The sequence below is a fragment of the Ambystoma mexicanum genome, chromosome 9, assembly GCF_040938575.1.
Source record: "Ambystoma mexicanum isolate Mex_15411 chromosome 9, UKY_AmexF1_1, whole genome shotgun sequence".
NCBI lineage: Eukaryota > Metazoa > Chordata > Amphibia > Caudata > Ambystomatidae > Ambystoma > Ambystoma mexicanum.
In genome coordinates this window covers 914,128,641-914,152,887 of record NC_090931.1, presented here as the reverse complement: position 1 = coordinate 914,152,887, position 24,247 = coordinate 914,128,641, and the positions used below count along the sequence as shown (strand labels likewise).

The 24,247-nt window shown below is 45.8% G+C and overlaps 1 protein-coding gene across 4 annotated transcripts in view; it reads right to left on the bottom strand.

Annotated features, from left to right (window-relative positions):
* The window catches only part of CERKL (CERK like autophagy regulator), a 1,041,140-nt gene that overhangs the window by 71,003 nt on the left and 945,890 nt on the right, over nucleotides 1–24,247 (bottom strand). For all 4 annotated transcript variants that reach the window (XM_069616081.1, XM_069616083.1, XM_069616080.1 and 1 more), the window contains one exon: nucleotides 16,031–16,215. In XM_069616081.1, the coding sequence (XP_069472182.1) occupies nucleotides 16,031–16,215 (185 nt within the window). The remainder of the gene's footprint in view (nucleotides 1–16,030; nucleotides 16,216–24,247) is intronic.

The window sequence follows — 24,247 nt, the reverse complement described above, 5'->3', positions numbered from 1 at the left end:
GTGCACACGCACCTTTCAACTCTCTCTACTGACCCGAACTTCGGTTCCCAAGGGCGTTCAACCTACCAGCGCCTTCAGACCATACCAATGGTATAAAAGGCGCTATATAAATGCAAAATAACATAGCATAACATAACATAACATAACATAACATAGGGAGCAGAACTGGAAACTTCAAAGAGTTGTTCCCCGGTGGATGACTCTGAGGAGTATGTAGGAAAGGCAGGCAGTAACCTTGGGCAATTGACTCCAATGCCCAAGCATCTGACTTAATAGCCTGCCATTCTGTCAGATGTTGAGTTAACCTGCCTCCTACTGGCGTTTTGTGTGGAGAGACCTCAGAGGGGTTTAGGAGCGGCAGACGCAGATGCTGAGGGTAAAGCAGCACCTGCTGATGCAGACTTGGTACCTTTGACCCGCCCACCACGGGTGAATCGTCTGTGGCTCCTTTGAGCTGGCTGCCCTCTGCCTTTTCCGAATGCGGAGTAAAAATAAAAGGGTTTCATCCTCCTGGGCGTACCTGTCGGGCGATTTGGAGTTTAGCAAATTGCTGCCCCAAGAGATTTGGCTGCCGCTTTGAAGGTTTGCAATTTCTCCAAACTGTCATCAGCTTTCTTGACAAATAGTGAGGTGCCGTCTAAGGGCATATTCAGAAGTCTGGCTTGTACATCAGGAGCAAAACCAGATTTCCGCAACCACGCAAATCTGCGGATTGTGGTACTCACCGGCGCCGCCATGGCTCTGCTGATGCTGTCAGCAGGGTCGAGACCTGTTTGGAGGGACTCACACATCGCATCCTTCCCATCCTCGATGATATTCAAGAATGCGTCTCGTTCCTCCCCTTCTGGGAGAGGGTCATCTGCCGATGAAGCTCACTCCCAAAGGGTGTGGCTGAATCTTGCTAGTGTGAAAGTGGCGTTAACAGACTTAAGTGCCATGCTGCATGCCGAAAAGATCTTTTTAGACATGGCATCACATTTTTTGTCGTCTCTATCTTGTGGTATAGTGGGGTATGCCGATTTACTACTTGACGATGTTGCAGCCTGCAATACTAAACTCTCTGGGGTTGGAAGCTTACTTAAGTATACAGTGTCTAAGGCCGACACTCTGTACTTCGCAGAGAGCTTTTTATTTACTGCAGGGATAACCTCTGGTGTGTCCCAATTTGTAGCTATTTTCCTCTGCAATGTTGCATGAAAAGGGACTATAGGGTCTTCTTGAGACCCTTTATCTAAAATGTGTTAGGTCATCTTGTTGGAAAGAGGGTGCAGGTGTTGACCACCCCATAAACTCCATAATTCTTGCCATAAGTGATCTGTAAGACATTTCTGCATACTCTCCAGGTTCTGGTCTGACAAAGTCAGCCTCTGGAGAGGTATCTATGCCACTGGCATCTTGTAAAGATTCCTGAAGATCTCTTAATCTAATAACTTCCTCAGATATTAGTTCCTCTGGAATAAGAAACCTTGTAGTTTGTAAGCCAAAAGGCCTCTCATTATCAGAGTCTTCTCCTTTCTCATAGATAGAGGACAAAGCTCTGAAGTAGTCAGAGCGTGGGTAAGTGGTAAAACCAATTTCAAGAGATGAGGGAGCCAAATTGGTCGAAACTGCTTGAGAAAGGGTTGTAGTTGTCGATGTAGACATCAAAGGTCTTGACAAACTTATAAACAGCGCCAATGTACTAGAGTATGGTCTCAATGTCGTCGAGAGAATCAGAATTCTACTTGTTGTCGTCAATATGATCGACGCCCCCTTTCGATGTCTTTGAAGGATCCTTTGACGCCCAAAGTACCGATGGTACGGTCAGAACATGAGGCTTTGAAGGCCTCTCTTTCAGCGGGGTCGCCGACAGCGTCGATGACACAGTCTTATGAGTCGAAGTCACCTTCGATGGTGGCTTTCATGATGCAGTTTTATGCAAAGGGTCCTTGTTCTTACTCGACGGTTCATGATGCTCTCAAGGTTTTTTATTGCCGAGGTCGACGACTCAGAGCGTTTTTCTTTTTCGGGTCTTTCACCCGGGGTATCAGCTCTAGGCATCTCCGAGGGGGACATGGCCACGTTCTCGAAGACCCTTAGCATTTTTTTTGCAAAATTCCTCCGACTTAGCTGGAGAGCTGTTTTTAGTGGGGCAGATGACCCTTTCTTGAGAGTTAGAAGATGAAGAGGAAGGTGACCTATGACGCCTTTACTTAGTATGTCTCGATCTAGATGAGTGGTGAGAACCACTTCGAGATCTCGAGCGGGAATGTTTTCTCCGATGGCGAGGAGACGAATGTCTCGACTCGGCCGAAGACAATTTTGAGGGGGTAGAGGATTTAATGGTCTTACCATTTTCGAGACATACACTCCTCATATTCCGAACACTGGTGCTCTGAGCCCAGGCACCACAGGCAGATCCTGTGAGAATCGGCTAACGACATCTTTTTTCCACAATTCCGACATTTTTTTAAGCCGGATCGTGGCGTCGATGAAGCGGACTAAGATGCCATCGTATTTTTACAATGAAATTGAAGTTTTTCGAAGATCTTACGAAGTGCAGAAAAACAGAACTGAGCAACAGACGCTGCGTGAGACTATTTATGCCTATGGTGTCGTCGGCGTCGATACGGAGGCCTTTGAGGGACACCGACTCGAGGGACGTCGACGCACAGCACCCTATACTGGGAATTATTTTCAGAGGCCAGCAAGCTGGAAGTGGATTTATCAAAGATAAGGAATACTTGGGAGGACATAATCCATTCGAATCATTTGTTTCTTAACATCGGGTGGGGCAACTAAGCCCTACCCTTAAACAGATCACTATGAATGTCACTAAATATATGATGTCCCATTGGTTACACAACTATTGGACCCTTAATCATGCGGTCCCCTACTATTGGTTGGCTTCTTACCTCAGTCAGTACTTTCCCACCTACACTAGCAGCACGCAGGTTGGGCGTCCAGGTGCTGGTGAGCTAGTCTTAACCATACCTTCCCACCAATTAGCATAATCATCCATCATCACCTCAGAGGCCTGCTGTCAATTAGGACTTTGAACTTGTCCTAGGGAGTGTTCTCTTGCTCTGGAGAATTCAGAGGAGTGAAGGCACGCTCTGCCCTCATGCGTAGGTGTGACCTTCATGCTCGTCCAACTTCTTCCCTCCACGTGACTGAAGACCACGAATTCGAGCTTTCAGTGTATTAAAATACTGTTTTTCTAATAGACCTCGGACGTCTTCCTTGTTTTTGTCCAAGCCTCCTGAACAGGAGCTTCTTTCTTTCACACGATTTGATCCAATGTCAGTTCGCTCCAGCCTGATATGGCCTTGGCTTCTTGGCTCATTCAGCCTCACCTTTCTGAGATTCGCCTTTAATTCATTTGTTTTCTAGCTGCGCCACACTGGAAAAGAGGACTTCCATCTTTAGCCCAGCTCTGCTATGGAACGTAGTGGAAACATCCATTCCTTACGGACTCCAATATATACGTATATGTTCATTGGCGCACGCCTCAATCTATTCACTATAAGCTAGCTTCAAGAATACTTCATCTGCTTGCGTTTCTTTGCATATGTACACGTGATATCTTCATCCATTTTGTAGCATACGTTTCTTCATCTTGATCCCAAAATGTCACTTATCTTTGATACTTTCTTGATGCCTTATAGAATATCTGCATTCTCTAGTCTCTGCATCTCTTCTATTTACTTCAGCTCTGCTTTGCATGACGTCACCCTTCTTCGTCATTCAACCGTCCTGTTTCTTCTGAGATTTCATTCAAATGACCATTGTACTGTCTTCGTATGCAGGTATGGTTTTCTCAATGGAAACCTTGCTTCCAGGATTCTTCTCGGTATCAGCATTTTCACTGGTACCGCACGTGTCTCGCACTCTGGTTCCCAACCTATAGGTAATATGGGCGGAGTGGTTGAGGTGGGGGTACTTAGCTCCTTCTCTACAATACTGTACCCCAAATGGCGCATCATTATCAGATGGCTCACTGTCCTCATAAATAGCGGTTAGTAAGTGCATCAAAGGTTTAAAAAATGTTGAGCTCGACGCTTGAGGAGTCGTCGATGACTTGGATGAAGATGTTTTCGACTTCAATGGTGCCATTGGTGTTGATGGGCCAGCTGGCGTCGATGGTGCAGCTGGTGTCGATGGCGCTGCTGTCGTTGAGGGCGCAGCTGGCACGATGGTGTCGACTACCTCATCCTCGACTTATTTTTCGATTAATGACTCGAAGGATCCTTTGATGATTTCTCATCGTGTCGAGGCCTCGACGGGTCTCGATGCGGATCTGGCCTTCATCCCGAGCTCGAGGGCGCACGTTATTTGTCCCAAGCCCTTTCCTTACCGGCTTCAGAAGGCGCGAAAGGAGCAGGGCTTGTCGAAGGTTTTTGTTTTTAAAAAAGTTTGAGCATTTCTTACCTGAATGCTTCCCATTCGGCAGGAGTGGAAGCCTTAGTGGGACAGGATATAGCTTTCTCAGGAGAGGAGTCAGATGAGGACGTAGAAGTGGGCGACTTATGGTGTCTCTTCTTCAACTTCGACGACGGTGAGGAGTGGTGGGAGCGACTCGTGACCAGGACCTTTTCGCCTTCTTTCATTGAGGACAGTCGTCTCTCGCATCGTCAGAAGAAGGTTCCTTTGACGGGGTAGTCGGTTGGGATTTCTACCACATCGACACGCGCGCTCCAACCTTGGCCGATTTCTGCAATCACTCTTTCGCCACTGGATCTTTTCCCTCTCACCGCAAGCACTAACTTGTGCACCCCCTTCTCAAAAAACCTTCTGCAGATCCTACCTGTCTGGCAAACTACCGCTGCATCTCTATCATTCCTTTCCTGGGAAAACTCCTGGAAACGCTGGCCATCACCCAGCTTACACTCCACACTGAATTCTTTGATTGTCTCCATGACCATCAGTCTGGCTTCAGAGCAGCCAAAGGCATGTAAACTGCTCTCCTGAACACCCGTGAAGATCTGCTCGCTAATCTTGACTTCTGTCCTCATACTCCCTGACTTTTCCTCTGCTTTTGACATGGTCAACCACTCCATCCTAATCAAGCGACTCTGAAAACCTGGGCATCACTCTGGCCAGCCTCCTTGGGCCCTCTTCCTTCACATTCCTGTGAGGAAAAAAACCTTGGTGTCATCTTCAACTCCACCCTCTCCTTCGCCCAGCACATCACGGACCTTGCCTAGAAGGCCCACTACCAGCTGCACCTCCTCAGAGGCATTATTCCCTTTCTTACTTTTCCCCAGAAGCTCACTGTCTCTCGAGCCCTGGTTCTGTCAAGGTTGGACTACTGCAACTGTCGCTTCCTCAATCTTCGTTCCTCTACTCTCCGCCCTCTGCAACTAATCCAGAACAGGACTGCAAGACTTATCCTTGGCCTCAAGCCCAGGGACTGTATCTCTTCAGCCCTGAAATCTCTCCATTGGCTTCCGGTGGATGCAAGGATTAATTTCAAGACCCTCTGCATCGTCCACAAGGATTTATGGGGAGGGGGACCACACTACATCCAACTCTCTCTTCCAAAATATCTTCCTTCTCAAGCCCTTTGCTCAGCTACCTTCAACTCTCTAAGGGGTAGACGCTTCTCCAGGAAGAGAGTGGGGGGTAGATCTCTCTCTCCTCTACAGGTGCCTCCCTCTGTAATAGCCTCCCTGCCCCTCGCAAGCTTTAGCAGACCGCCTGAAGTTCTGGAAGCAGCTCAAAACTTTCCTCTTCTCCTCTGCTTTCTCTCTCTCCCTCCCCTGCTGGCCTACCTGACCTACCCTCAGAGTCTCACTGAGGCCAAGGATAAGTCTTGCAGTCCTTTTCTGGATTAGTTGCAGGGGCTGGATAGTAGAGAAAGGCAGATTGAGAAAGAGGCTGTTGCAGTAGTCCAGCCTAGAGAGAACCAGGGCTCTGCAGACAGTGAGCTTCTGGGGGAAAGTGAGAAAGGGAAGAGTCCCTTTGAGGAGGAGCAGCTGGTAGTGGGACTTCTTGGCAACGTCTGAGATGTGAGGAGAGAAAGAGAGTGGAGTCAAAGATGACACCAGTGTTGTTTGCCTCACAGGAAGGTGAAGGAAGAGGGCCCAAGGCGGGCGGCCAGAGTGAGAGAGGGAAAGCAGGGGCATGAGTCCAAATGAGAAGGATCTCCATCTTACTGACATTAAGGCAGAAATAGTTGGAGGCACACCAATCCTGAATCGCGGGTAGACAGTTGGGAATGAGCGAGAGATAAGAGGATTCTGAGGGGAGCCTGAAGGAAAGCGGAGTGTCATCCGCATAACACTGAAAGTTAGAGGAGAATGTAGAGATCAGGTGGGTCAAAGGGGCCACTTAGAGGTTGAAAAACCAGAGTGAGAGGATGGAGCGGGGAGATGGGGACCAAGTTGGTGCTGGGAGGGGCAGTCCAAGAGGAAGGAGGTCAACCACTCAAGGGCCTGATCCGTGATGCCCATTTTCTCATGGAGTCGATTGATCAGGATTGATCAGGATGGCATGGTTGACCATGTCGAAAGCACAGGAAAGATCAAGGAGGATGAGGACAGAAGGAATGCTGGAATCAAGGTTAGAGAACAGAACTTCACGGGTGTTCAGGACAGCAGTTTCCGTGTCTCAGGCACTGAAGCCAGACTGATGGTCATAGAGACAACCAACAGATTCTGTGTGGAGAGTAAGCTGGGAGATGGCCAGCTTTTTCAACAGTTTGCCCAGGAAAGGGGTGATGGAGATTGGGCGATAGTTTGCCGGGCAGGCAGGATCGGCAGAAAGCTTCTTGAGGAGTGGGTGCATAAGGGAGTGCTTAACGGGAGAGGGGAAAGAGTGTTTACAGAAATCGGTCAAGGCTGGAGTGAGGGTGTCAATATGGTCCTTGATGGTTCTGGTGGAGCAGGAGAGCACCTGTTTGGATTACACTTTCATAGATCAGACTTGTCTAGAAACCTCGTCATGTATTGCAGAGAGAAAAAGGAGAAAGGAGGAAGAGAGGTAGAGATGGCCAAAGGGGGGCCGAGAGAGGAAAAGGGAGAGGAAAAGGAGATGGAGGACAGGATGTCCTGAGTTGTGAGATGACAGAGCCATACAGAGGGCCTGGGAGGGAACAGGAGATGTAAAGACCTCAACAGGATTGACCAGTTCTTTTCAGATTTTAAAGAGTTTGGCCGTGTTGTTAGAGGCCACAGAGACACAGGCTTGAATGTGTGTTCTATTCTTGAGGAGTGTTATTGCTTCGACTGCCATTTTGGTGCAACCTGTCTAGATATGTCTAAATGTGGCCTGGTAAGCTTTACTATATTGTTATTACATGTCGACACTGGTCTACCTTGTGCAGCCACTTGGACATGTTTTCATTCTGGCATGGCATTTTTAATAGCAAAGCTTTAATGTTCCTGTGCTCTGTTGGTGACTTGCATCTATTGGATTGGTGTTACCCTACAAAACAATTGCAAACACTCTGGCTTTTTAGCCAATTTTTCTCAGACAGTGTGCTGTATGTTATATTAAAACACATATGTATTTCTTTCTCCTAGTGCAGTGTGCGGCATATCCGTTCAGCAGCACGTTTGTGCGTATTGCGCAAGTGTGATAATCTATGCTGGCCCAGAGTGTGGCGTGACCCTTGATTTGTTGCTGCGTTGGGGGGCCCCCTCAGCATGGCTCGCAGGGGGGCCCCCACATCTTGTGTTACGCCACTGCACTGGGTACCAGGCTCCTCCATGAACAGTCTCCCCTGCACGGTCTCCGGGCCTATAGCGCTCTTAGGGGCTGTAACTGTAACCTCTACAGTCCCCTGTCTCCTTGCACTTACCCAGAGCCGCACTGCCCTGGCTGAACTTACTCAGAACATTGCTGCCCTGATTGCACTTACTCCTTCCTTATCCCTGACACTTCCCCGTATCCCTTCCCCCTGCACTTGACGTTCTCACACTTGCACGATTTGAATGACACAAGGCCTAGTAAGATCGTTTGTCTTGTCCTCCCCCTGTCTTCCCTCCCTTGTCTTGTCGCGCCAAGAACCTCTTGTGTATAGGCGTGTTATAAATGACTTATCATATCATGTGTTATTGTGTATAGATGTGGCCGGGGCTCTCTAGCAGTCACCCCATTTATCAGCAGAGAACACTTGGGCCCATGACTCAGCCATGGGGCAAAGTTACTGTCTTGTATTAGCAAACAAAAATGACAGGGATCACAACAGGAAAGCAAGTATTCTCTGGAGCTCTCGTCTTCTAAGCATGTGTCACCCAGTTTTATACCAGTGTGATGTCACAGTTCAAGTTCCTTCCCAAAAACCTATCAGACATTCACATTGGTCAGTTTGGGTGGGCTACATATACGAGCTATAAGGGTTATTTCTACTATTCGATAGTCATGTCTAGTGGCTCCTCCTAGAACCACCTCTACTAGTGTCAATCTACAATGTTGCTGGGTCACAGAGAGACCATTGGCCCTTCCAACAAATTATATCCCCACATGAAAGGTGGACGGTTACCAGACTGAGTGTACCTTTTCAAGGCAATGGGAATGAACATAGAGGTGCAAAGTGTTCTCTAATGTTGCCATCTCTGATCACTAAAGCCTGGGAGAGTGCATTTAGTTGGCAGTTTGTGGGCAACACTTGTAACTTTTCCCCTCTGGTTCGATTGGGAACAGCCCTCCCCATCTGTCCCGTTCAGGTGGGTCACCTGTGTTGAGACCACAAAATGAAGCTGTCCTGCTTGAAAATGAAGCTGTCCTGCTTGTAATTATGAGGACTTTAGCCTGATTTTCTGCATCTGGCTCATTGTCTTGGTAACTGGAACTTTCCATCTTTCCACTTGTCCTTGGGTGGGTGCCTTGTTACTGCACGCCTCTGGCTGTGGCGATTATGTCAGCCTTTCCATGTACCCAAATCAGGTCTCTCCTTTGTCATTCATTTCAGAGGCCTATAGCTTCCATATCATTCCTTATATATTTTCCATGTTAGTAGCAGTCAAGCATGTGTAAGCTAGATAGATATATGAATACTTTGCATCTTGCGGTTGGATGTGAATAGACATATGTGTGTGTGTGTGTCCGTCCTCTACCTAGGTGAGTCATAAGCATGTGCTTTGTGCCTATATGCAATTAACTGGTGCATGTTCGTGTAACTTGATGAATGGATGAATATGTAATTCACATATAAGTGCAGCTATGTCGTGATGCCAGCAGTGATGTCATTGATTTCTGGTTTTGCAGTCAGTCGACTTGCTCGATCGATGTAATTTCCATATCGTCCAAATCATTGGGTGTAGTCTGAACGGCTGTCTGAGAGAGTAATGCTTCTCACACCTGCGATAAATTGATGATTGCAGTGATGGGCCTAAAAGTGAGGCACATCTGTAGTTTCTCTGCCTTTGTGTTGAGTCGTTTGGGGGGCGTGAGGGTCAAATTTGGCCCCCTGTCTACAATTTTCACCATTCTTTACTCAGTACTGAGACAAGGAAACTGACTGAGATGAGGAAGAGGCGCAGATCCACAGGGATCACTCAAAGGAACTTACCTGAACAGTCTAGCTTCCAACTGCAGACCTCGATAGGAATGGACATAATAACTGAGAAAGGACTTACCTGAATGCCAGATGCTCCAGAGAGGAACAGTGAGAGGGACAGAGGCTCGCAGGCGGATGCAGAAGGAACAGACTCAGGCATGGACACACTGAAGAGGCAGTCTCCACCGGACCCGCTGAGAAAACCGGGAGGCTGGCTGAGAGAAGCTCCAGCAGCACAGCACTACAGGGATGCATGGTCTGGAGAGAAGGAAGACGCCAAAGTGGGTTTAAGATGCAGAGCAGCTGTGGCAAGACAAGGAGAGCCCCACAGCGCCATCGAAGCAGAGAAGGACATTGGGAAGCCGGCAGGGGAGTAATGAAAGTCTGCATGTGGCCTCAAGAGGCCATAAAAAGAACTGAGAATAATACAAAGGAACACAGAGCTTGGCAGGCGAGTAAACAAAGTCTGTGTTTGGGACTGAGAGACCTGGTAGGGAGGGAAACCAGGTCTGCCAACCAGGGTCAAGGAACCATCACAGCTTGGAGGAGCATCCAAGCCACTCTTCTTCGCTGCAGTGCCTGGTAGGAAGAAACTAGGTCTGGCAACGAGGGTCAGGGACCCACCATAGCTTGGAGGATCATCCAAACCACTCTTCTTCGTCGCAGTGCCTGATGGGAGGACAGCGGGTCTGCCAATCAGGGTCAGGGAGCCACTACAGTTTGGAGACACATCCAAACTCATCTTATTTGCCACAGTGCCTGGTGGAAAGGAACCAGGTCTTTCGAACCTGGTCAAGAAACCCAGAGACGGATAAGAAGCCTGGGAGGGGCCAATTGGAGAACTGTGATATTTCCCCACCAATTGTTGCACTGTGTTACAGGCCTGAGGTAGGTGGAGAAGGGAGACATCCCACAGCAGTTGAAGAACTGTACGAGAAGCCTGAGAAAGGCTGGGGAAGGGAGACATTCTCCCAACACTTGAGAAACTGAAAATTAAAGAACTGTCATTTTGTCCAGGGGAAGGGAGACACTCCTTTGGGCAAGGAAGACCTTATTTTTATCTAGTTTAACTTACAGTGTGGGACAGAGCTAGGATTCTGACATTGGGACTTTTGGTTTTGACATCGTGGCTGTGACACTAGTTATTTTGGTTGAGGCAAAGAAACCCCATTTAGAGTTAGGGCAAGATCGAGTTTTCTTTTCATTTTTTTCACTTCAATACATGTTTATGTTAACCACCGTTATGTTATGTTATGTTATGTTACAGGAATTTTTAAAGCGCACGGTCAACCTAAGGTATCTTGGCGCTAGAGTGCAAGGGGCACAGCCACAACCGAAACACCACTCTGCCTATAACAGGCACGTTTTTACAGATTTTCTAAAGGCCAGATGATAGGCTAGTTTTTTTGTAGCTAGCGGAAGCTCATTCCATAGAAGAGCCGCTGCTATGGAAAAAGCTTGTTCTCCAATACGCACACGTCGGAAGGAAGGTATACAAAGCAGATCGGCTGAAGCAGAGTGCAGACAACGATTGGGAAAGTAACAAGTGAACTTTGCTCGTAGAAAATTTGCACCGTGGTTTCTCCTTTTGCCTTCTTGGCCGTGGCTTTCTCTCAGGGTTTTTATCTTGGCTCCTTATATTGTCAATAAACAAAATGTCTGTGTTGTAGAAATATGTTGCTTATGCTGATCTTCTCTGACATTCTCTTGGAGTTTCCTACATGAACTCTTGTAGTTCATCCAAACTGTTCATCAGTCTTTTACTCATTTTAGTGTTATGCATATAACAATTCCCCTGAACATACTGTCTCACAGTCTTTACTTTGCTTTCAGGTTTCTCACATTTTTGAGATCCAAACTTTCTTTGGTTTTGTAAGATGTTATCTGTGTTAGGAATCCCCTTCTACTGGGTTTTCTTTACTGGTTTATTTCTCATGTTAGTTAATTCACTTGGCAGTTTCAAATCACAATTCTTATTACACTTGTATATGGAGCGTCTTCCCCACTCTTCAATACTGAGCGCCTGTGATTTTTTTCTCCTCTTCTCAGGGTATTCGTTTCCACCTTTCTTCTGTTTCCCACTCAGTCTTATTTGTCAACCGCTTAATTTGTTCCTCACCTATCGACTTATTCGGGTTTACTGTTCGGATTTTGCCATCAGGCGTTTCACGCCTACCTCTCTTTACAATCGATTGCCCCGGTGGCCTCCCACCTCTCCCGTTCACCCCTGTACCTTTGTTGGTCCAGGGTGACGGCACAGGGCTCGCCACTCGCTCAGGGAACCTGCTTTGCGTTCTCGCTTCTCGGTCTCGAGTTTCTCCAATGTTCCGTTCCTTGCATCTCTGTCAGTTGCTATGGTCGAGAGACGCTGGGAGCTGTCAGCGCAACCTGCTGCAATGGTCTCGGGTTAATTAGATGTGCGTCTGGACCACTGGACCACCACAGGATGATTGAGGTAACGCCACCACGTCAGACAGGTTTCCTCGCCCCGTCCTCACAATGGCTTCCTCGTTGTCTGCTTCAGCGGGTCTCTGGAGTCAAGCTGGCATTCTTTGCTTTTCAAACTGTCACGGGTTCTGCGACTTCCTCCTGGTCTGTCACTCCAAGGCATGATTACATCAGGGGGCTTCTCCTGTGCACCATACTCTCTCTCCTCTTGCGGTCCACTCGTCGAAGTTATATACAGATCTCTTCTTAAAGAGATATTCTTCATGGAAGGCAGTCCCCTATAATCAAATATGGTGGGTGCTCTAAAGAGTTCCTCCTGGGAATGAGAGTCCCTGTCCCCTAAAATGGAGTCACTCCCAGTGAGGTCCCACTTGCCCATATTCCTAGAGAGCGTCTTGCGGAGTGGGCTCACCTCCCTAGCATCAGAGGGGGTGGCTCCCCCATGGGGAGAAAGGACACATATCTTTGATTCATCACAAATGACAAGACAGTGAATGAAATGCCTAGCAAGAAATTTGGTTATTTGAAGGGATCTTTACACCATATCAGGTTATGTTGCTCTCAAAGACAGTGGCCCACAAAGTGAGGAACATTCTGTTGTCTATTCGGGAAGTTGTAAAAGGAGAATTGAACAAACTAGAGGCAGATGGAATCATTCAGATGATAGAGTCATCTGAGTGGGTACCTCCTCTTGTTATTTTAGCAAAGCCAAATGGTAAAGTGAGATTTTGTGTGGACCTCTGGTCTCACAACAAGTGTGTGGTTCCGGACCATCATCCTCTAACCAATATTGCAGAAACCTTGTTAATCTTACCTCTGGATACCATCAGACCATACTCCATCCGGAATCGAAAGAACTGATGGCATTTATCACACTGGAGGGAATGTTCCAATTCAATAGTATGCCCTTTGGTTTGATCTCAGCCAGCTGCATCTGTGTTCCAGAGAATAATGTATGAAATATTCAAGGACGAAAACGTTATAATATGCTTTCAGGATGACATATTAGTCTTTGGGAATGACCAATCTACCCATGATAAAGGGATGAACAGAGTTATTGAGGTTTTAGCGGAGAGGGATCTCACGTTGAGTGAAGATAAATGCAGGTTCAATCAAAAGAAGACTGATTATCTGGGACACACAATATCAGCAACTGGTATTAGTCCTAAGGGAAATTTGGTATATAACATCTGAAAGACACCGGAACCAAAGAATAAGGATGTGTTATTCTCCCTTTTGGGCATGGCCGAATACTATGTAAAATGTATTCCAAATTTTGCAGACAAATCGGTCAACATGAGACTCCTACTGAAGGATAAATCTAAATATGAATGGAATGTTGCATGTTTCCAAGGAATTTCTCTCAATTAAAGATGAATTGAATCATATGCCTTTAGTTAATAATTATGTGGTGGGCCGACACACCATAGTATTGACAGATGCCAGCCATGGTCTTGGTGCAATCATAACACAAGTTGAAGGTGACAAAGAATGTGTCGTTGCTTTTGCTTCAAGACTCCACAAAGGAGCGGAGTTGAATTATTCAACTACTGAAAAAGAACTCTTGTCAATAAAATGGTCCCTTGAAAAATTCAAAATGTGTAGTCGCACGGAACACAAACAACTAAAAAACCTTACATACGAAAGGCTTGGACAAAGTTGCCTCAAGAAAAAGGAGATGGCTAATGAGTCTGCAGAAATATGCATTTGAGGTGGAGTACGTTCCAGGAAAGTGCAAAATACCCTGCTGACTGTTTTTCCTGGATGGTTGCACAGGGAGGAACGTATTATGATGCCCAAGGAGAAGAAGAAGATTGTATATTAGACAGATGATGGTCTCAAAGAATGAATGGGATGTATGTTCAGGACTGGATTGAGGTATTGGTGAGAGTAAAAATGAATTGGAAAAAAATGGCTCAATATCTAAAAGGAGTGTGCAAGGACATATTTGAGTGGAGTATGGCTCATTAGGGATGAGTTACAAGTGGCTGGAGAAAATGACATGAGAGGTCACATAGTGTTGCCTCCCAAGGGTGTTCGGCAACAAATCTGACAATTGGTCCATGAGAAACACCAAGGCATTACCAAGACACAATAGAGGGTTTCTTTGGAGTATTGGTGGCGGGGTGTGATCTGAAAGTTGAAAAGGCAGTAAGAAACCACATCTCCTGTGATGTGAGTGAGAAGAGTCTTAAGCTTAGAGAAAGCCCAATGGCACAAATGTCTGTTCCTAGAATGTTATGGGAGAGAGTTGGTATGGATATTGCGAGACAAAAGTGTAGCCAAGGAATACCTTTGTATTACATAGTTTTTGTGGATACTTTGTCCAAGTGGGTTGAAGTGAGAATTATGAGGAATATAACAAGAGAAGTTATAAACTTCATGGAAGAAATCTTTAGGCGTGAGGTATTTCCTTCAGAAATCCTGACAGATAAAGGAGTAAAATTTAAGTCCCAAGAAATACAGATGTTTCTTCTTGAAAATGGCATTTTGCATAAGTTCATAAAGGACTGCATCACATAAGCTTGGTGTAACAATTAGGATTGGGAAAAAGTGATTGTGAATAGAATAACAGCTCATAGATTTTCTCCACACATCACCACAAGGTTATCTCCTTTTGAGATGAGTAGGTATACAAAGTGTAATGGATCTGTGGATGTCATCCCTACTCCCCAAAGGGGAGACCATCCCCATGAGGCCAGAGTGGTGCGTCCACAGTACAATAGTCCCCGTGGTGCACCGGGGGAGGATTGCATGGGGGAGGAAACTCCTTATGGAATTAGGGATGACCATTCCCAGAGAACGTGGTATTCCTGCGCTTTATTAGACCCTCTCTCCTTCCCCAAGCCAAGCTCTCCTTCCCGTTCCCAGTTAGTGCCATTATTCGCTTTCATGAGGTCAACCAACCTAGCGGGTTAGTCTCGAGTAAGACCCCTAATAATACACCACCATCCCACACATACACCTCCCCTGGTCACTTCACTTTGGTACCAGTACTCTTTATAAGTACTGGGACGTAGATTAACATGAACTACTTAGAGCCTCATAACCAAGTTCTGAAATTGGGAAGATGCTATTCTACCCAAGGGAAAGTTATAAGAATGATACTGAGACAAGGAGGGGGAACGGAACTATGAGGATTACTCTTCAGAACTATAATGAGCGATCTAGTGGTTGCCGGCTGCTCATTGGTTCAAACAGCGTACAAAAGGAGGAAAGACTCAGGAAGCAGTTTGTCAAGCCTTCCCTGGAGGAGCAGGAATTCTGTGTTGTAACAGAAGGGGCTGTGGACCATAGTACTACCCGAGATAGGGGGAAGCTGTTTTTTGCCAGTTAGGTGCCTGACCTACCTGCATCTCTTGGCTGGTGGTAACTTAGGTCACCCCTAAATCCTTCTTTCTTTTTTTGTAGGCTGCCTAAAATAGGCCGGAAAAAAAAACAGTCTTTTGTTTAGGAGACCTACAAAAATCGAAAAAATTACATAGAACCCTTAAAAGCCTATTTCTTAATGCACCTTACGCCTGTCATCTTTGTCACTGCACCTGCATCCCAACATGCCTTTTTTTTAATAACGTAATATTTGCTTTTCAAGTCTCACAAAGGAATTTATTTATTTGAAAATGCATGAAGCGTGTACTAATGCCAAGAGAAAAGGTGTCTAGGGCAGGAGGTAAAGGAAAAAAATAACTAATAACATTTCAATCTAATGATAGATATTGTTATTGCCCAATTTAATAACGATTTATTAACCTTGGAAGGATGTGAGGCAGAGCCAGCCTTGCTCTATCTCATTTAGCTATATTACCTTCAATGAGCAGGGAATGCCACTGGCTCCCAATGAACCATGTCAGATTGGCAATAAGTGTCATTTTTTAGCAGTTGCCCACGTTAAAAATCTCGACATGCACGATTACACCAGATTCTAATGCCGGATGTCAATGATCTCTACGTATCCTGCTGAGCCACGTTCTAAGGATACTATTTACAATTACAGCCAAATAGATTTTAAAATACAACTCTGGCTCATTGAAATCAGAGGCAAACAGTTTGCTGCAAAGACTGAGAGATGTTAACGTGGAATAATAGTACGATGCTCACCTAATATGAACTTCTGAAGCCACTTCCATTAAATATCCATCCACATTCCAAGGGAACATTACTTCTGAGGAGGGTGAATGCAATTCTTCTCTTTCATCTGCAGCATCACTTTCGCGTGTACTTCTGGAGCTTGGGCACACTTTTATTTCCTGAATGGAATAGGTTTCCACAAATGGAAAATCAAACTGAATAAAGACACAAATGTGATACATTACTTACTGAAGTAAAACATTATTAGAAACACGTTCACTCATAGAGTATCATTATTTAGGCAATACTTCCATCAAAGACAGATCAGCATTCTGCTGATGTTTCTGAAACGTGGGAGAACCTGCACTTCTCCATATGGGAGTGGGCAAGGGGATAAGAGAACACTTGTGTGAATTGGGAGGCTATGCTAACCTCCGACAGGCTGCTTAATTCTATTCTAATAGACCATCGGGATACTATTCTGCATCAGCTGTCACCTCTACTCCCAGCAGCAAAAACAGTAGTAAAAGGTTATTTACCTGTACTCTTCGTTCTCCATCCATGTCCAAATATACAGGGAAGACTTGGTAAATGCTTTTATGTTCAACAGATGTGAGAAAATACATTGCTTGCGTCCATATTCGAGAATTTTGGCTACATGTTTAAGTGGTACTGGAAGATTTCACAAAAATTGGAACACGCTAATTTGAGCTATTACCTTTTTATTATTCAGAAAATGTATCTGTAATTCAGATATGCGCAAAAGAGTCAAATTAACACAGGCACGCTTCCGAATGTGTATTACGCATGGTCACACATAATAACACAAACCTATGAATGTTGATATCATTCATGCTCTCACATATGCCCAGTAGAGAAGAAGTTACTCAAACGGGCTTAACAATAGCTGTCAGGGGAGGGAGGTAGCCCGACCCGAACACTCCTTCTGCTGCCGGAACGAGTGCTGGTGGACCCCCTCCCAGACCCTCCTCCTTTGAGGGGGCCCGGTACAGCAGCCCGTGGGACATAGGAAGAGCAGCAAGCCAGGGTGGAGCCCGAGCAGGAGCAGGGACTAATGAGGGTGTATCTATGGCGCCTATTCAGCTCTGCAGACAGCAAGACGCTAATGCCGAAACGTGGGGCAAAGCAGCCCCACCGGCGGACCCCTGCAAGGGAGAAGCGGAGGCAGCAACCACACCAGGAAGGACACCACGAGAAAGCCACAAGGCGACAGCATTCTAATAAGGAGCCTGCCTCCGGCTGGCAGTATTAGCTGTTGCTCGCGCTCAGAGAAGAGAGCGCAGCTATAACCCATAGTATCTGCTAGAGTTTACGCATTATCGGGACAAACTCACTAAACCACCAGAGATTTTTTTGTAGTAAATAGAGAACCCGCTATCCCACCAAGGAATATAATACATAAAATAGGCCCACAAAAAGGCCAGATAAACAAGGGAAAACCATGCCTTGTGGATTTTCATGGCCCAAATGCAGCAGGTTGAGTAGAGAAGGGCTTACAAGCCCTTTTGAACCCTCCCCTAACCCTTCCTGTCGCACGCCAAAAAGTCATGTAAGTCATTGGGAAGAGACGAGCGGCCAATCCTGGGTGGGGCAGTGTTATTTAGGGAAAGATTGAGAATGGTTTAGCATGGGTTATTTGGGTGAGGACAGGAGGAGGAAGGAGGAAGTCAGAGAGACCAGAAGAGGATTGTGTGAAAGGATTGTGGAGGTTGGTGGAGAGAGAGGTCTGTGGAGTGGTTGGGTCACATCCCAAGCTCAACAGTGGTCCATTTGGGATAGGTGGAATCATTTGGGCTTAATGGTTCGAGCCTCTCCCATGATGTTGCTGAAGTTCCACTCAGCGTTCAAGCTCCAAGACATACTCCAAGCCACTTCCTGTCCCCGCCTCCCTCCCTCTGTTTCCAGCATTGTTTATAGGCAGTTCCAGACTGTTATTCGGCGCGTTGCTACTCCGTTTGCAAGGCGCCAGTGAGTTATTGCATTTCCTAGTCTCCTCTCTGAACTCTCTGTCCTCTACTAATCATTCTCTCTTTTCGCGCTCTAGTAGCAAGCAGGACGATCGCCTCCCGGCATTACACTTTCCTTCATTTCCCTTTCGCGGCAGCTCCAAACTGCGACAGTACGTTCATTTTTCTCTTCTCGTATCTGGGTTCCCACTTACTTGCCTCATATTCTAATATTTGACTCTCACAGACTTCCAGCTGCTCACATTATAGCCAGACCGTGCGAGTAAATTCAACACAGTGAATTCTTCGGTAGGATCGCCTCTTCCCATTCTCCCTTCTTACCTCTTTAGATCTCTGGCTCACGCACACGCCTTACCTGTTTCTCTGTTCACCTACAGTTACCACTCGCTCCGGTCCTCCTGGGCAGCTCCATTCACCTTCCTAACTGCAGATCATCTGGCATCTTCAGAGGCAGAGAATAAACGGAATTGAAGAATTTCCGGAACAACAAGGTTTTTATTGCCCGGAGGGTTCCCCTGGAGTTCTTGTTCCACCCGGGGCTTTATCTTTATGATATATGTTATAATAGGTTATTTATAAGGCGCTTAATAACCAGAGGTTTCTAAGCGCAGACCCGGGGATCGAACCTGTGGTGCTCCGTGTCGTCTTGCTTCCAAGGCAAGCATATTGCCCCTGAGCTATCCTCCCGAGACGTTATGCCCAGCGGTCAGGGGTGGGGAGGGGGCAAGGACTCTTGGGGAATTCTTATGCGCATCACGTCTTCTATCTGAAACCGGTCAGTTCTGGGCAATCTACTGTTTAAATTAGTGTGTAATTCCTGTCCTTATGATAGGTTGTGCGTGTGAGGAGTGAGTGAAATAATTGTAAAACAGGAGTAGAGGGGAGGTAGTAGTGGTGGTTAATAGTGATAATGGAAGTGAGAAGTGGTAGCCATTTTAGTGGTAGTCAGAGGAGAGAGAGAGAGGGGGGAGAGGTGGTAGGAGTAGAAGAAGGGAATTATTAGTGGTAGTAGAAGCAGAGAAGTAGTGGTAGGGGTAGCAGAGAGGAGGAGAAGTGGCAGCAGCAAAGAGTGGTAGTGGAGTAAAAGTAGTAGTAGGTGCGAAAAAGTTGGGTGGAATAATGGCAGTGGTGAGAAGATACCATCCCTGGACTCCCTTAGCGGGCGAGGGTAGGGACAGCTAGAAGGCCCCTGGGGAGTCCGACAGCCAGCGTCTCAAGGAAGCCACCATGAGTCCCAGAGAGTTCACAGACAGTAGGGGTTACTGAGTCCTAATACTAACTGGTGGTTACGGGCGCATGGGCTAAGGTGGCAGTCGCCCAAGGGAGACGAGAGAGCGAGGATGGCTCTAGACTCAAGATTCCCCAAAAGCCCTTTTGCTTCAATTCGGTCCTCATATTTAAATTCAACAGAATTTGTAAAAGATCCCCTAATAAACACCCCTGAATTGGACTGTGCATGTCAGAGTGATTCTTCAAGGTGATGCCTCGTCACAGCGTGCTCATATATACTAAAATGAACACAATTACAAATAAGGATTATGCATGCTCCTACATATGTGCAGTATCGGCGAGGTTACGCAAATGCACTTACAGATTAACATTAAAAACCGATATCTGCACAACGACACACAACCCCTTGCATACAGACATACTTATTCCTTCTGCGAATATCCAGACCCAAAATCTGTATTATGACACACAACCTTGCTTATATAAATATTGCTTCCTCTGCAAATCTTTACAAATGTGGATTACACATGCTTCCACATTTGTGCAGCTCAGCAGAGGCAAAATATGTATGTATGCAGATTACATCTGGAATTCGCACCATAGTACACAGATACCAATGTGTTCCCAACATTCTCCCCTCTGCAAACATCTGCTTCCAGAATCTGCAACATGACAAAGCTTACATTAAATGTGGGTTTTCCTTCTGTGAACAGCCCAATCCAGAATCTCAACCGTAACACACAACACACACACACACACACACACACTCTGTTCCCTTCATGAATGTATGAATGAAACAAACTAAATAAAATGGTCCAGCTACAACCAATGTAGGATGATCCAGCTTCTCTTAAGCATTCACATGGCACCCACCAGAACACTTCACTCATGCAGATACACATAATCATATGCACATGCACACAATCATTCGCGCACCCATACCGCTTCTATCAATCATTCACACTGCACTCAGCAGAACACTTACTCAAGCAGATTCACTCTGTCACTCAAACACAACTTGTACAAATAAAATCTCTCTCATGTCACAGATGGCACAGAAACATACATAGTCCTGTCCCAAAGGTTTTAGCAAATTTCACAAAAGGTATGGATTGTTCTTTGTAATAATGAGAGACAGGCATACTGGCTGAAGAAGGGGTTTGGGAAATGGCGCTAGGTATACCCCTCCCTCTCTCTCGTAGCCCTTTTGATGTCCACCCCAGCCTATACGTCTATTAGTACTGCAGATAGGTGAAACAATTGTGCCTTTGGCAATAGAAACATGAATTTTGGCACAATTTTAGACCACACCCTAATGGACATGTTTGGCTATGAAGCCATCTCAGATTTTTCATGTAACAAAGTTGGAAGCCCTTTTTAAAAAAATGGTGAATAGTTGTCATTTAGCTTTCTTCATTTTTGTAGATATTCATTGTTCAGTCATTTACTTGTGGTCATCAGATGCCTATTGTACACTTTAGAAGTATAAATGAAGCCTAATAGTAAATAATAATGGTTCTTTTTCATAATTTATAGCATAATATATAAATTCATTGATTTAGTCAAGGGAAGAAAAATAAAACCATTAACAATTATTGATTGGTGTTTATGTAATGCAAATACAGTGTCTTAAATTACTATTTGTATGATATTGTTCATTATTGAATTAATATTGATACTATTCTTGTAACAGATTAGTGGCAATAACCCACGCACCCGCTTATTTCAGTCAGTACAAAGAGCACCACAAGTACAAAGATCAGTACACTGTAGGGCTGCCTTTGTACACTTCCACTGTAGCGTGTAGCCTTTCTTGCAGCCACATCATAAGAGTACCCGGCAAGCTTGCGTAGCCTCTGCTAGGGTTGTCCAGGGTATTTCCCATCTTCATCCTTCTTCCACCCCCTATCTCTTGGCGGTGAAAGCTGTGGTGTTGCGACCATCATTTGGGCCCGGCAGTAGCCAGCCTTCTAGACAGCATTTTTTCGATGCTGAATGAGCGCATCTTGCGTGGGAGGTAGATTGCAGAGAGATTGTAGAGAGTAAATAGGTGTTTTCTTGCTTCATTAACATGTTCGTCATTGCTAGGACTTTCATATAGCAAAACTACAATCCTCTCAAATGGCTTCAGCATTTATTCTACTGCCTGTTGACTAGGCCTTTCAGCCAATCCACAAATAGTTGCGGTTACATCTCCATATCCATTCAATTTGGCCCATACAGTGCTCTTGCCTCTTCTTCCAAAAAAGGGCACAGTGTCACACTCAGTTATTGCATGAAACATTGATAAGGCAGTACAACGATCAGGACCCAAAGCACTTGCTAACTCATGAGCGGAAAATAACCAGAAGTTCTTCCTAACTCCAAAATGCAACCCATAAATCCTCAATCTTGATACATTGTGCAGATGTGATGGTGAGAACTACAACATCAGTGTCCAAAGAGCGTATTTCGGCTTTGTTATATCCTTGCTGCACAGCATTACATGAATGGAGTAGGATGCAAGCGTCTGCTTTTTCATGTGAGCATGGAGCCTGTCCTAAGATATCTCTACGATTTATAGAAAGAACATTGGCACTATTTGTGGTCATTATCTGCTTGTTCATGCCAATAGCTTTTAAGCTTTTTGCCAAACAAGAGAATAAGGCAAATGAGCTCAGCATATTTGACTGTCGCCAGGAGTTAAAGGCTTGCTGTAAAGAAGATGTCAACAGTTTAAGACAGGCAGGTGATTTGTTCAGGGACGGGATCATTCAAACGACCCATCTGGAAACACTTATAGAGGGGTGGGGGTGGAGGGGTTGCACGTGTCATTGGCAATCCTTTTAAAAGTTTCATGCTGGCCTGTTGCTGTATGCCGATCTACAGACAACTGCACCTAAGCCTGAAATGATTGCACTGCTGCCCCAGGATTTATACCACGGGCGCCATAAATGTTATTCAGAAGCAGCTATTCAATGGCTTTTATACATAGCAGAGACCGGAAACATTGCAATGCAACATACCCTAACTGGTAGCGCTGAGAAACACTGTGTTAAATACTGGCTGGATTGATATGCTTTGGTTCGGGGTGTGGAAACAGCCTATGAATTCAATGGTTGTTATAATAATGGGTATCCTGAATGTTACTCAGCTGGGGGTTTCAACACTCTGATAGGTACTACTTATGAACAGTTTTATAGACGCACCTTGTTGAAACAAACGTTCATACCCAGTCTAGGAGTACGAGTTGTCAGTATTGGGGAACATGAGTGGCACGCAATGGTACATAGAAACCCAAAAGTGGATAGTTTTCTTTAAGAGAAGAAACTGCCAGACCCCATACAACCTTGAGATGCATTGTACGGAGGTTGCACGAATGCTTTAAAGTTACACCATCTCCTCTCTGAGGGCGAGCAAATAAACTATTTAGATTTCACCAGTCTATACCCGGCTGTGAACAATAAAAATAAAATACCCCCTAGGACCACCAGAGATTATCTGTGACAATTCTGGAGATATCCACCAGTATTTTGGTTTGATTAGTGTGTGAGTTCTATCCACCCGAGGCCTTTACTCTTCTATGTTGCCCTATAAATGTGGTTGCAAGCTAATGTGCCCACTTTGTCGTACATGCGTCGAGACAAAACAGACCGGGTGTAAACACAGGTATGAAGAGCGGGTGCTGACATGCACTTTGTGTACGATCAAGATACAGGCCACTTTGAAATGTATCGACTGGGGCGCATACATAAGATATGGCATTTTAAAACAGTCACTCTACCCCTCTTCTATGAATATATTCAAATGTTCCTACAGAAGAAACAGGAAGCCTCTGGCTTTACTTCATGGTGTGTGGAGGATTTATTTATTTATTGTTCATTTGTTAGACACTTATACAGGAAGCAAATACTGTTTCAAAGCACCCACAGGGCAACAAGGAGGGGACAGGGAATGATAGACAAAGTAATTGCAACAATGTTAAATATTTAAGTACAATAAAGAAGAAGAGACAATGGGGAGAGGGAAGACAAACCAACTATGCTTTGTGAGTGTTCAGAACGTGCAAGTGCAGGGGAGAGAGGGGTATGGGATAGGTGATGTGGTGCTCATGGAGAGCAGTAGGAGAAGTGCTATGAAGAAAGGTAAGTGCAACCTCCAGTGGTGGAGGGTGAGCCGAGGCAAGTGCAGGGGATAGACAGCAGCTGGGATGGGAGATGAGGGAGGCCAGGGCCCTGAGGATGAATAAGGGGCTGGCACACCACTCAAGCTACTGTGCGATTAGCAGGGGAAAGACAGAGTGAAGGAAGAGGTAAAGAGGAAGGTCTTGAGGCTTTTCCAGAACTTAAGGAGCTCTTGCTCAAGGCAAAGAGGGATGTTGTTCCAAAGAAGGAAGCCCCCTGATGCAAGCGACCGACACCAAACCGCTTCACACGCAAGGAGTTGGTGCCAGAGGAAAGCAGGTGTCTAGAGGGGGAGCATTGGGCAGAAGGAGTTGCAGATAGAGTGGTCCCCAGCTCCAGACAGCCGTGTGGATGATGCAGAGGGATTTGAATTTTATCTGTTCTGCGATCAGGAGCCAGTGAAGACTTTGTAGGGACGGGGAGATGCGGTCCCTGGGCTTGAGGCCAAAGATGAGTCTTGCTGCCCAATTCTGGATTAGCTGGAGGGGTCGCAGAGTGGACAAAGGTACATTAAGGAGGAGGCTATTGCAATAGTCAAGCCCAGAGAACCAGAGCCCGGGTGACATTGAGTCTCTGGAGGAAGGTGAAGAAAGGTAGAATTCCTTTCAGAAGCAAAAGCTGAAAATGAGACTTCTTGGCAATGTCATGTGTATGTGGGAGGAAGGTGAGAGAGGAGTTGAAGATGACTCAGAGGTTTCTGGCTTCCAAAGAGGGAGCAGGGGGAGAGCCCATGGAAGATGGCCAGAGTGAAGGGAAGAAGAAGGGTGCCAGGGTCTCAATGGGAAGGATCTTTGTTTTGCTGGCATTGAGGCAAAGATCATTAGAAGTACACCAGACCTGGATGGCTGAGAGGCAATCAGGGAGGA